This window comes from Erythranthe guttata, chromosome 10 (assembly GCF_056151865.1).
Source record: "Erythranthe guttata isolate IM_541 chromosome 10, IM_541, whole genome shotgun sequence".
Taxonomy (NCBI): domain Eukaryota; kingdom Viridiplantae; phylum Streptophyta; class Magnoliopsida; order Lamiales; family Phrymaceae; genus Erythranthe; species Erythranthe guttata.
This window is the reverse complement of record NC_142542.1, coordinates 5599222-5612173: the sequence shown is the minus strand read 5'-3', so window position 1 is coordinate 5612173 and position 12952 is coordinate 5599222. Positions and strand designations below refer to the sequence as shown.

General features: G+C 36.6%; 1 protein-coding gene, 1 long non-coding RNA gene and 1 pseudogene across 4 annotated transcripts; 1 reads left to right on the top strand and 2 right to left on the bottom strand.

Moving 5' to 3' along the window:
• Positions 1-888: 888 nt before the first annotated feature.
• On the bottom strand, positions 889-4321 carry LOC105970827 (UDP-glucuronic acid decarboxylase 5). 3 transcript variants are annotated; one of them, XM_088824327.1, is made up of 14 exons: positions 4190-4308; positions 4064-4108; positions 3325-3436; positions 3091-3177; positions 2913-3000; positions 2668-2759; positions 2488-2552; positions 2311-2399; positions 2056-2133; positions 1875-1968; positions 1647-1713; positions 1479-1542; positions 1356-1396; positions 889-1265 (listed from the first exon to the last, which is right to left on the bottom strand). In XM_088824327.1, the coding sequence occupies exons 3-14, from the start codon at positions 3412-3414 to the stop codon at positions 1077-1079; spliced, it is 1044 nt and encodes a 347-aa protein (XP_088680453.1). In that variant the 5' UTR covers positions 3415-3436; positions 4064-4108; positions 4190-4308; the 3' UTR covers positions 889-1076. The 3 variants fall into 3 exon arrangements, with proteins under 3 accessions (XP_088680453.1, XP_088680451.1, XP_088680450.1); XM_088824325.1 differs by lacking the exon at positions 4064-4108 and having other exon boundaries at positions 4190-4321; XM_088824324.1 differs by lacking the exons at positions 4064-4108; positions 4190-4308 and having other exon boundaries at positions 3325-3447.
• Positions 4322-7884: 3563 nt separating this feature from the next.
• Positions 7885-9694, top strand: LOC105970906 (uncharacterized; annotated as a pseudogene).
• A 10-nt stretch (positions 9695-9704) lies between these two features.
• Positions 9705-10434, bottom strand: LOC105970908 (uncharacterized). Its single transcript, XR_001173998.2, has 2 exons — positions 10129-10434; positions 9705-10014 (listed from the first exon to the last, which is right to left on the bottom strand). It is a non-coding gene; the product is annotated as an uncharacterized LOC105970908 (long non-coding RNA).
• Positions 10435-12952: the final 2518 nt, after the last annotated feature.

Here is a 12952-nt window from a genome sequence, read left to right as displayed (position 1 = left end):
TAGTTTATTATGCATGTATTGTATAAATGATTTTTGAAGGGGTGAAATGTTACACAAAGATAATGTAAGGGGGCAAATGTTATATATACTATACTTTAGGGGTGTAAGTGTACTTAACCCTTTAAAATAATATTAATCTAAAATACAGATTGACAAAGTATATTATAGATTAGGTACAAAATAATTCGTCGGAATAAGTGGTAACTCCAGTCTCCAGCTATACACAATTGATTATATTCCAGCCTGCTTTATTTTTGGAATTTTCCTATGTTTAGTTGTATCTATATATAACTTTTTCCTTGTCTAATTATTACAAAATTCAGAGCCAAAATTAGTATACCATATTAGTTCAAGTTAGTATATCTTTTTTTTTCTTCTCTTTCAAGAATCCATAATTAAGCTGTATTTAACATATGAGAGTAATAGTTCAAAACCCTCAAAATGAACCATATATATTTATACACACACACACACCTCGGGTGTATAATTTCGCAAAATCGAACAAAATTTTTGAATCACAATACACTGCTTACAACTCCGACAACGAAAGAACAAATTTTACTTTAATGCTAGGGCTTAAATTTGGGGTAAAACTAATTTTCAACAACTATGCGATTTGGTAAGCATGAGAAATCGAACCTTCAAAATGTGGTACGCAATGACTCTGAACTGTAACAGGAGTTTGTCGAAACTTCTGCTCTTTCTTCTTCCGTGGTCTTCCGGTCTTACAGACTCGGTTCAAAGTGCCAACCAAACACTACTTTCCGAGGTTTCAGATTCTCTTGAAAAGTGGGGCCCCATGCAGACATAAATTAAGCACACGTCCCTCCAAATACTGATATTTCCACATCAAGACTCCTATTTTTTTGTCATATTGCAATCAGTGAAAAAGTGAAAAAAGTTTGGCCGCATTTAAGAAAGAAATGGTCAATACAATTACATGCAATGAAAAATCAAAGAAACATAATTATAATAAATTTATTGAAAATAAATAAGTATAATTTAAAATAGAGTTCTCCACAACTAAATATTAATTTGAATTAGGAAGTTGTCTGAAACAGCAGAGATGTATTTATTCAGTTCTTGTTGGATGGAATACCGAGCCTCTGTCGAAAATCCTCCTCCATGAGAGGAATGCCTTCGCGCAGTTTGATCTTCGGTTCCCAGCCGAGCAATTCTTTCGCCTTTGTAATATCTGGCTTTCTTTGTCTCGGATCATCCGGCGTGTTCTCCACTGTTACGATTTTCACTTCTGGATTTATCATCTGCGAATCCCTCAAAATCATTATTTTATTATTATTATAAGTTTTCATGTTTAGCTTTAAACAAAGCGTCGGTTAACCGAGTATACTAACCTCTTTCACAGTCTCGGCGAGCTCAAGCATTGTAAATTCACCTGATAGAAAAAAATAATATCCTCAGTTAATATTAATCATAAATTCAAGCAAGAAAAGTATCGAGTGACGGTATATATAAACCTGGATTGCCGATGTTAATTGGCCCTGTATTGTCTCCTTCCATTAGTCGAATAAGACCATCAACCTTCACCACAAAAGAAATAAAAAAAGAGTAAGCTTCCGTATCAATATTCTAGCACTCGAAAGAAATTTAACCGAAAATACCGAAGATAAGATGATTTTTCTTACCATGTCAGAGACGTAGCAAAAGCTTCTCGTCTGTGTTCCAGGCAATTGGACGGTCAAAGGTTCGTCACTACAGTGGTACAAATTTTGAATTATTAGTCGAGTAGCAAAAATGACAATAGTGGTCTTTTGTATATCTCTGTGAAACTTCTCACACAGTACACTACACACCGTGTGAGATAAGAAGAAAACACGATGATATGGTAATGGTATAGGGCCCGAGTGCGTTACCGTATAGCTTGAGCAATGAAATTACTGACAACCCGACCATCGTCGATATTCATCCGTGGTCCGTAAGTGTTGAAGATTCTTGCAATCCTTATTTCTGTTTTAAAAATTTATCGTTTTAATTTGGTAAGGAAATGCACCATACTACATGTAATTATATATTTAGTGTGAGAGCAACAATTACCAAGTCCATGCTGCCTATGGTAGTCAAACATCAAAGTTTCAGCTACTCGTTTTCCCTCATCGTAACAGCTCCTAACTCCTGCAATTACATATTAAACGACGATAACTTTGAAGCATATATTATTCGAAGGTTGAACATTTTTTGAACTTATACTACTTTTATATGAAGGAAAATTTCCTTTCTACCACGATTTAAAAAGAAAATAAAAAAAAATCAGCTTTAATTTTATGTTGTCGATTGCATCGTAATTAATACCTATAGGGTTGACATTGCCCCAGTAATCTTCAGTCTGAGGATGCACGAGCGGATCGCCATATACCTCTGATGTTGATGTCAGCAAAATCCTATTGAAATAGTAGACAGTGTGAATTTAATTAGACTTTAAGCACAATGAAAGTAAAAGAAACGTATGGATGCAATGGCAAACCTAACCTTGCCCCGACTCGCTTCGCAAGTCCCAACACGTTAAGTGTCCCGATTACATTTGTCTTTATCGTCTGTCGATGCACAGTGTCAAATTATGCTCAAGCAACAATCTTTATTTTAATTTTATTTTTTCGATTACAGCAATGTTATGAGAGAGAGAGAGAGACAGCTATCTCAGTTGCTGACCTTCACAGGGTTGTATTTGTAGAATATTGGGGAAGCGGGACAAGCTAGATGGTATATTCGATCAACTTCAATTAGCAGTGGCTCTGTCACGTCTGGGAAGAGGAAAACGAAGAATGATCAAAGCAATAAAATTTATATACCGCACTCGACAAATTCAAAGGCTAGCCAAAATTCTATGCATTTCAAGAAAAGACAGCACTAAATATGAAAATCAGCTAACTGACGAAGCTAGAAACACTGCCTACCATGACGAATAAGCTCAAACCGTGGATGACCAATCCATTTCTTCAAGTTGTCCTTCGATCCAGTGAAGTAGTTGTCGGCTACAATTACCTATAAATAAAAAAAGGCAAACAAGTAAAAATAAGTATATCTCGACACATTGCATTCATAAGCACGAGTATGAAATCTGTATGTGCTAACCTCATTCTTCTCGTTTTCCATCAGCTTATCAACTAAGTGCGACCCGATAAATCCAGCTCCACCAGTAATCAAGATTCTCATGTTTGCCTGTCGTATAGATGTTATTAATATGCCACATTTCATATATTACGGCATAAAAATGTTTGGAATCCAGTAGGAAAATAAAACCGTAAGGAAATTTGTGCCACAACACACACACACACACACACACACATTTAGCAGACGAAATCATACCTTAAAAAATTTTGCTTTTCTCAATGGTGAAGGCTCGGGAGGAGCCTTCACACTTGCATGGTTGTCTCCTTGTGATACTTCTTTAGCCATTTGTGAGATTCCTTTTCGATTTCTGAATTCCATAACAATTAGATCAAATTAACCATCATATCCAAAACAAAAAAAAAAATCCAAAATACATTTAGGCCTCGTTTGGTTGCCAAGATAAGATTAAATAATCTAATGAAACCCAATTATATTATTGAACCTTCGATGATCCAATGAAAAACATGCCTAGAAGGCAAGATAAGCGCCATGATAACATTATATTTGTGGGTCGACCCGACAAGTTATCGGGGATACCAATTATTTAGTTAATCATGGCTAATCTTCCCAACCAAACAAGGCCTTACAGAAAAAGAAAAAAAGACCATGACACTGCAATCACTCATTCACCACCAACAACTTGTCAAAAATTACAATGCTGTAGGAATACTGCAAGTGGTCTCTATTTAAAAAATTCACTGAAGAACACGAAAACGCAATCGACGAATACACTCAACTTCATAGCAGATCCGTCGTCCTGGTTACAGATATGCAGAAATCGAAAACGGAATACCAAAATGCAGTAATAATACTAATAATAAAAGACCTAAAAAAAATTAAAAATTTGTATGAAGATTAACAGCGAATCAAAGCTTTAATTACATGAATCAAATCATACAAAATCAATTTCAGCAAAAATAAAAACTCCGATCACCTGTAGATAATCCCGATGTATAAACTACGCGGGAACACAATTTTCCTACACAGTGGGGAAAAGACTAGAAATTTACACACTGTAAATAATAATAATAATAATAATAATAAACGAAGGCGATCTTACCAGCAGGGTAAAACAAAAATATTGGGGGTTGTTGAAATTTGGCGAATTAGATTTATAATCGGCGCATCGTCTTCGTGAACAAAATAAGTATAGTAATTAATATTAATTAATTATTAATTATTATGTAAAATTTTCAGTGGATGGCATTCGAAGATATCGTACTTGCTCTCCGCCACCTAATTATAGTCGCGCCACGTGTCAGTTTTATACATGAACTTTGACTGGGATTTCTCTTACGGGGTTTTATTTACAGAACGAACGAACGAACGAACTCGGTTGACACGTAACTAATTTTATCTATAATCTTTGTCTTAAGCTTTATCCGGTGGCACTAATTTGTAGTAATTAACTACTAATTACGATTGTGATGTTATACCGTGTTGTATTGTATGCATTATGGATTTGAAGTCCCTTAGTTCGAATGTATTAATACTTTTTGAAGGGGGAGCCGTTAATAGTAGGGGTTGTCTAGGGTCCGAGAGGGTCTGTACTACTCGGACCCAAACGAATAAATCTGGTGCGTTGAAAATATTAAATAAATAATTATAACCGTTGATTTGAAGTACGATCCAAGTATGACTCAGTACGAACCTAGGTATTTATTAATTTTAGTACAAACCTAGTAAAATTAGATCGTACACATATCGTACTTCATCGTACTCCATCGTACTTCATGTAAAATTACTATATTACCATTACACAATTAAACTAGAGAATTAAAAAAATCAATAATATATTAAAACGTAAAAGCTGTTAATCTTTTTCCTCAAAAGTCAAATCTCAGCCCTAATTACCAATTAACATTTCTTATCCAATACAATCCTTCGAGAAAATTACTGGTGGCCAAGAGACTGGTTCATCGTTTGCCCCAACTCTCAATCTTCATCGTTTCGAGAAAATTCTTCGAGAACATTACTGTAAGTGCTCATCCCCGACTCTCAATCTTCTCCGATGGCCAAGAGACTGGTTCGGATTGGTGGATGATAGATGGAATTATTGGGTTATTCAATGCGGCTCGGGATTCATTATTCATTATTTCTCTCATACAGCTCGGAGGATTCCTTGAAGGTCGAAAGCTTATTCCCATGATTTACCAAATTGAGTTTCTTGAAGTTCAGATTTCCCGAATAAGTTTATTTGTAGAGCTCGAAGGCAGCCTTCGAAATTGGCTTCGTGGCAACTCAAATTCCCTTTCGGTGGTGTTGCGAGGAGCCTCGAAAGAAATACTCGGAGATCGGCCTTGAAGGAGCTGTGCTGATCTGATTTTCCCCAGCTTATCAGTTTACCGAACAAGTTTGGACTCATCTCTCGAGAATGGATCTTTGAAAGTCACATTCGCTTATAATGGCTCGAATTGGTCACGGCCCTACATTTCTTACAGCCCATATTTCTTCTGCGAGGTACATTCGAATATGATAAATAACTTAATATTTATTTATGTAATGAGAAAATGTCTCATGATCTTTAATCAATCAGCAAGTGCTGGAGAAAATAATTTGAGATGGTACAACAACTATATTTTCTATATGGTTTGGATTTGTATGATTTCGCAAATGAAAAATCTATCCGAGTATTCGGGTAGCGAGCACGAGCTCGTTAAACAAAGAAAATATGTCCGAGTATTCAGGCAGCGAGCACGAGCTCGTTAAACAGAAAAAATCTATCCGAGTATTCGGGTAGCGAGCTCGAGCTCGTTAAAACGAAAATCTATCCGAGTATTCGGGCAGCGAGCATGAGCTCGTTAAACAGAAAAAATATATCCGAGTATTCGGGTAGCAAGCACGAGCTCGTTAAAATGAAATTCTATCCGTGTATTCGGGTAGCGAGCACGAGCTCGTTAAAATGAAATTCTATCCGAGTATTCGGTTAGCGAGCATGAGCTCGTTAAAAGGAAAATCTATCCGAGTATTCGGGTAGCGAGCACGAGCTCGTTAAAACGAAATTCTATCCGAGTATTCGGGTAGCGAGCACGAGCTCGTTAAAAGGAAAATCTATCCGAGTATTCGGGTAGCGAGCGCGAGCTCGTTAAAAGGAAAATCTATCCGAGTATTCGGGTAGCGAGCGCGAGCTCGTTAAAAGGAAAATCTATCAGAGTATTCAGGTAGCGAGCACGAGCTCGTTTAACTGAGAAAATCTTCCGAGTATTCGGGTAGCGAGCACTAGCCTGATTGAAAGATTATTATAGAACGAAATGTATCGAAATAAGCCTGAAATAAAGAAAAATGAAATGGATGTAACTAAGCATATAAAATTGCTCAGAAAATGAAACAGGAGAAAATGGTAGGGTATTGAAAATCTCCATACCTTCTCTTTATCCGATTCTCCTTGAACTAAAATACAAGAGTGTGCATAATGCACTTGATTTTGAAGTTAGGAAATAATTCGAATGGGAAACCAAAGGGGATAGGAAAATGGTTGGCCGAGCTCTTCAGCTCATTTACCCGATCAAATGATACGAGCTTCATCCGGCCAAACAAGTACGAACTCACCGCTTCGAAAAAAAAAAAAAAAAAAAAAAAAAAAAAAAAGAAATCCGAGCCAACAAGACATCATAACATTAACATAAACCAAACCCCCTAGAAAAGCAACTAAGAACATAGTCAGTGGGTTAAGAAAATAATTCATACTCCAAGCTGATCAATTCGTATTCTAACGTTCAACTTGGAGTGGGGGACTAGTTGATCCGGACAGATTTACATGGCCTAATAAGGCAAGGCCCAACAGAGTTGGCCCACGGTCGAAGAAGGAGATAAGACCACATGAGATGCGGGCTTATTTGCCCATCCCATCGGATCTTTATAAATAGACCAAAACATTGAGCCCACAAATCTAAGACCCAAAGAATATAATACATTATCCAGGAGAGATGAACTACGAGACCCCCGACGAGTTGGAGACCTCTAAACGAGCTAAAGATAGCTCATGAGTGCCAACGGCCGAGCCCCGAGCGCCGAGCGCCGAGTCGAGGAGCCAAAAAGCACCGAACGCCGAGCCCCGAGCGACGAGCCAGCGAGCGCCGAGCCCCGAGCGCCGAGCGCCGAGTCGAGGAGCCAAAAAGCACCGAACGCCGAGCCCCGAGCGACGAGCCAGCGAGCGCCGAGCGCCGAGTCGAGGAGCCAAAAAGCACCGAACACCAAGCGCCGATTAGCGAACCCCGAGCGACGAGCAACGAGATGAAGATGCCACCTCATAACTTAGACACTAAGAATAGAAAATATCTTCATAACTTAACTCCTAAGACTTATTGTCATGGACTTGAAATAATTCCCTTAATCGAATTGGATGAAAGCAATGGGATCCGAAAAGCCTCTCCTATATATAGAAGGTTCATAAACCTCAAGGTAAGTATTCTTGATCTTAACACATTATTTTCTCTCGAATATATTTATCTCCGAATCTTTGAGGTGTTCTAACTTGGGCGTCGGAGTGCTAACGCCGGGAGCACCTCTCCCGGTCCCTTTTGCAGGTCCGCGACGAACAGGCCTAACATGGAACGGACTTAAAGATTCGAGATTCCTTGAAGCGGAAAACCCAACCGCATCAATATATATATATATATATATATATATATATATATATATATATATATATATATATATATATATATATATATATATATATATATATATATATATATATATATATATATATATATATATATATATATATATATATATATATATATATATATATATACCGAGAAAGCCGATGTTTATAGTTTCGGAATGCTCTGCTTCGAGCTTCTAACGGGGAAAGTTCCGTTCGAAGATGGCCATTTACAAGGCGAGAAAATGGCTCGAAACATACGAGCTGGCGAGAGGCCTCTTTTTTCGTACCCTTCTCCGAAATACTTGACAAATCTCACGAAAAAATGCTGGCAAACGAACCCTAATTTACGACCGAGTTTTTCCTCTATATGTAGGGTTTTACGGTACATCAAGAAAATCCTCGTCATAAATCCGGACCACGGCCACCCTGACTCTCCGCCGCCACTAGTGGACTACTGCGACATGGAGGCAGGGTACTTGAAGAAGTTTCCGGAAAAGGGGGGCGCGGGGGTTTTGGCCCCCCCGTTCTGCAGATCCCGTTTCAGATGTTCACGTACAAGATAGTGGAGAAGGAGAAATTCTACTCCAAGAAATGGGAGATTCATAGGCCAGCTTCGATGTTTGACCAAGATCATAATATGGACGATTTCTTGCTTGCGCCGAGCGATCGGAGGTCCGTTTGTTCGGAGATTATCGACACCAAGAATTCCGGCATTGCTGTGGATATGAGGTCCGTTATTTCCGAGATTCCGCAACGGAAAATGCACCCGTTGGATCAGAGCTCGTTTGGTTTGGAGAGTCCTAGGAGGAAACTTTCGAGTAAATCGTTTAATCTGGAGAGGAGAACCGACCAGAATTTCACTAGTCGGGAGCTGAGAGAGGTTCTTGATAAAGCGATTATAGCATCCAAAGTAGCGGAATCTTCTCAGTTAGTGACGAAAGTGACGGAGCATAAAGCGGAGAGTACCGAGATTCTTGAAAAGAAACAGTCTTTGAGACCAATAGTTGACCAAAAAACGAAATCTTTGGAGGGGGAAATGATACTGCGGCCCACGAGAAATCGGAAATTAAGCGAGATTCCGGAGAAGATAGTGAAGAATGGAGAATCTATAAAGAACACCGTTGAAAAACCGAGGAAAAAACTGGCAAGACAACTGTGATCATTAAACAGATGAAAGATGTAATAAAGACCAAGAAAATTGAAGGTTTGCTCTTTTCTTCCATTTTGTTGTCATAATTTCTACGTCGAAATGTAGTAAAATATTCTAAATAGAATTTCTGATTTTGTTTACTCAGAAACCCGAAACAGGAAAACGAGGTCCGTTTTCTCCGCAGCTTCATCTCCAGCGAGAGCTTTCGGCCAATCAGAAGCACCGAAAAACGAGCCGATCAGAATGAAGAAGAAAACTATGTCCGTTTCTTCGCCAGCTTCTTCTCCGTCTAGGGTTTTCAGAAAGTGCAGCCAATCAGAAGCATCACCGAAAGACGAGTCGCCGTCAAGAATGATGATGAAGAAGAAAAGTGCACCCGTTTCTTCGCCAGCTTCTTCGCCTTCCCGAACTTTCGCCACGTGCGCTTCTCCTTCGCCGAGACAAGTGTCGGCCTGTCATTCGTCGATGGAGAATAATTCTTCTTCGTCGCCACTGGACCCGTTCGGGCGGTGCTCGAGACTCGGTAGACAGACCTCACTTCCGGACGTGACTGTGGGCCCACAAAGACCTCATCTAGATCGTGTTTCGTCTCATGTAGCATAGTTTTTTTTTTGTCTGAACTACACAAATGTAATATGTTTTAAGGAAGAAAGAAAGAAAAAAGGCAATGCAGTTTAATCCGGTTTAGGGGGAGTGTTAGAAAAGCCATGATTTGTTCATATTTTGAGTATATTCCTTTTTAATTTTTTAATTTATTATTTTTTTTTCAGTTTGTATATTTTCGAAATGAAAGTAAAATTTTGGGATTGATTTCTTTCAAAAGCATAAAGATGAACATGATCATGTGATTCATATACAATCATAAACTAAAATCAAGAATCGGATTTGAGTTCAAAACTATATACAAACATAAACTCGATCACAGGATCGATCGACAGATTACATTGGTCGAAAAAACCGATCTTTTCCGCTGCAATACAGCATATAAAGTTTCTCATAGTAGCTCCTTGCAAGAATTCGGCATTCATTAATAGCATTGGGAAATTGCCGTTTAATTTCAGAAACGGGTTTCTTTAATCGAAGCTCCGGATCCCCATCGATCAAACACTTCGCCAAATCACGTCCCCTAATATATTAAAAACAAATAAAAAAAAAATCACTAACATCATTTTCGGTCATTATATTTATAAGACGACCAAATAAATAAATAAAATACAAATACGAAAGCAGAAGTAACTACCACATCATCACGAAATGGCAAAGTGATTCTCGTGTATATACTTGGTGTCGGTAAAGCGCACAAACGGCATTCATACAAAGCTCTTCGTCTTCTTCAAAGGCATCGAGCATGTGGGCCCCACACGTCCATGTTTTGCTCCTCCATTTCGGATTTTTTTCATCAATATTAATATTTTCGTTAATTGGCGAAACCTCGTCTTCATTGTCGGAATCATTGATTTCTATAGCCAAATTTGTATTATCTGCACACGAATCATATTACTTTACTCAAAATAAAACATCTTCGAACCAACAAATTAAAATCGAAAAAAAAAGCAACATAAATATGTTAATCCTACACTCTTATAGATACCATTATCCAAACACTCTAAAAATATGTTAATCCTACACTCTTATTAATCATTATTTGTTTATCTTACAAATCAACAGAGACCCTATTGGATATATATGTTGTAACAACAAATTATAGAAGGCACCACTAATTCCAATAGTTGAAATATATAGTTTATATTGGGGTTGATTAAAGTGGTTTGCTCTCAGTTGTGAAATTAATTATACTAAATCACAGTAATAGATCTGTAGTAGAATTTCTTTGTGCTTCCAACTATATATATATTTATTTGAAACTACTATCATTCTAAACAACAACAATTGTGGATGTCTGGTTTTCTGTACAATTCATGGAATGGAATCTCAACTGTCGACCTCTTATACTGACAAAAACCGACAAACTAGAACACCGAGTATGGTGTGAACTGTAATTAATCATTAACACGCAATCCTTCAATAAGCCCAACTCCAAATAGATTGTTAAGAAAAATCAATCAAACACGTAGTTCTAAGTAAATTAATTGAAGAAATTAATTGATAAACCGATAAAACAACCGTCTAAATCTTTGATAACCCCAGAAACATTGTCAAATTTGTTTTCCTGTACACAATAACTCCATGAAACACAATTATATATGGATTTGTCCAATTCATGAATTAGAATACACACAAAAATTAAAACCCTACACCTTAACTTTCTTGTTTTCCTTAATTCGTAGAGAAGAGAAGAAAGATTATACCTCGACTATATCCCCGCAGGAAAAGAACGATTGATGAAGATGATTTTTATTTTTATTGATGATGATGGCGACGAGATTTGTTTTTTTCTCTTTTTTTAGACGATGAATAAACAAAGAAAACAAAAAAAAAAAGGATTGAAGAGATTAGGGTTTAATGAGAATAATTAGATCGTAATAATGAGATTGTAATAAGCTTTTAAATTATTGATTTTCTAATTATATTTTTTATTTTATATAAAAGGGTTTTTATGTAATTTCATCTGTAATTCAGGGTTCGTACATTTTTTTACTGGGTACGTACTAATCCTACGTGGCGCATTCTTATTGGTTTCGTACGGTCCGAGTAGTACAGACCCTCTCGGACCGTAGACAGCCCCTTAATGGTATCGTAAGATTAAATAATCTACAAGTCCATGTAGAATTGATAATTACAAATTCTCCGAGTTATTTCACCGTCTTACAATTACACCCATATATAGTTATGAGTAATAAAATCTTAATGATTTCATTGGCCCCGTTTTGTTGGCAAGATAAGATTAGCCAAAATAAGACTAAATAATCTTATGAGACCCAATTATTTTATTTGAGCTTGAAAGGTCCAACAAAAAAAACTCATTAAAAGGCAAGATAAGCCAAGATAAGACAAGATAAGCCATGATAATATAATTTTGGCGGGTCGACCCGGCAAATTATTGAGGATACCAAACATCAAATTAAGTCCAACTATTTAGTTAATCATGGTTTATCTTGGCAACCAAACGGGGCCATAGAATATTCATTTATAAATTTCCAAATCTACTCACATGGGGTCAATGTAATATATTCATAGAGGGGTAAAAATATTATTTTGTCTTACTTTAGGGGTTACCCGTAGTTTATCAATAGTTTATTTGTTTAATAAATGGTAATTTGGACAATTCATTTATTCCAGAAGGGCATGTAAAGGATTGCTAATTTTATGTGGTATTTGCAAAACTAATACCACAGAGGTTAATAAATTATTTAATTTTACTTCAAGGTGTATCCGTAATTCACCTATTTTTTTTTTATATTTTTATATAAATTAGTAGAGAATTTGTATAATGTGCTCTACCAATAGGTGTATGCTGGCTCCTTCGATCCTACACCCGGTGATAAACACCGGATGGGTCTTCTGCTGCCACTTGTCATTTTTTTAATTTTTCTAAAACTCCTAAAGGTAAACCCTAGCGGAAAATATATTATAAAATACAAAAAAGAGACACGTGTCAGCAGAAGACCCACCCGGTGTTTATCACCGGATGTAGGGTCGAACAAATCGTATATGCTACACCCAATAAATTTAATTGAAATATATTCCACTATATACTAGGCCCATAATTACGATATTACAAATGAACTATTATTTAACTCGCACATTTCGGATATTCTATTTTTAAAATTGAGATAGAGAAATATATAATTGACAGTGAATAATACTTATTATTATTAAATAAAAAAGAATAATAATAATAATAATAATAATAATAATAATAATAATAATAATAATAATAATAATAATAATAATAATAATAATAATAATAATAATAATAATAATAATAATAATAATAATGGGTAAATTACAAACACCCTCCTGAGGTATGGCCAAATTACAAAAACACCCATCTTGTTTGGATAATTACAACCACCCCTCAACTCATCAAATTTAGTGGAATCTTTGAAATTATATGGAATATTATCACTTTTGTACCCATTTTATCCCATTCAAACTCTACA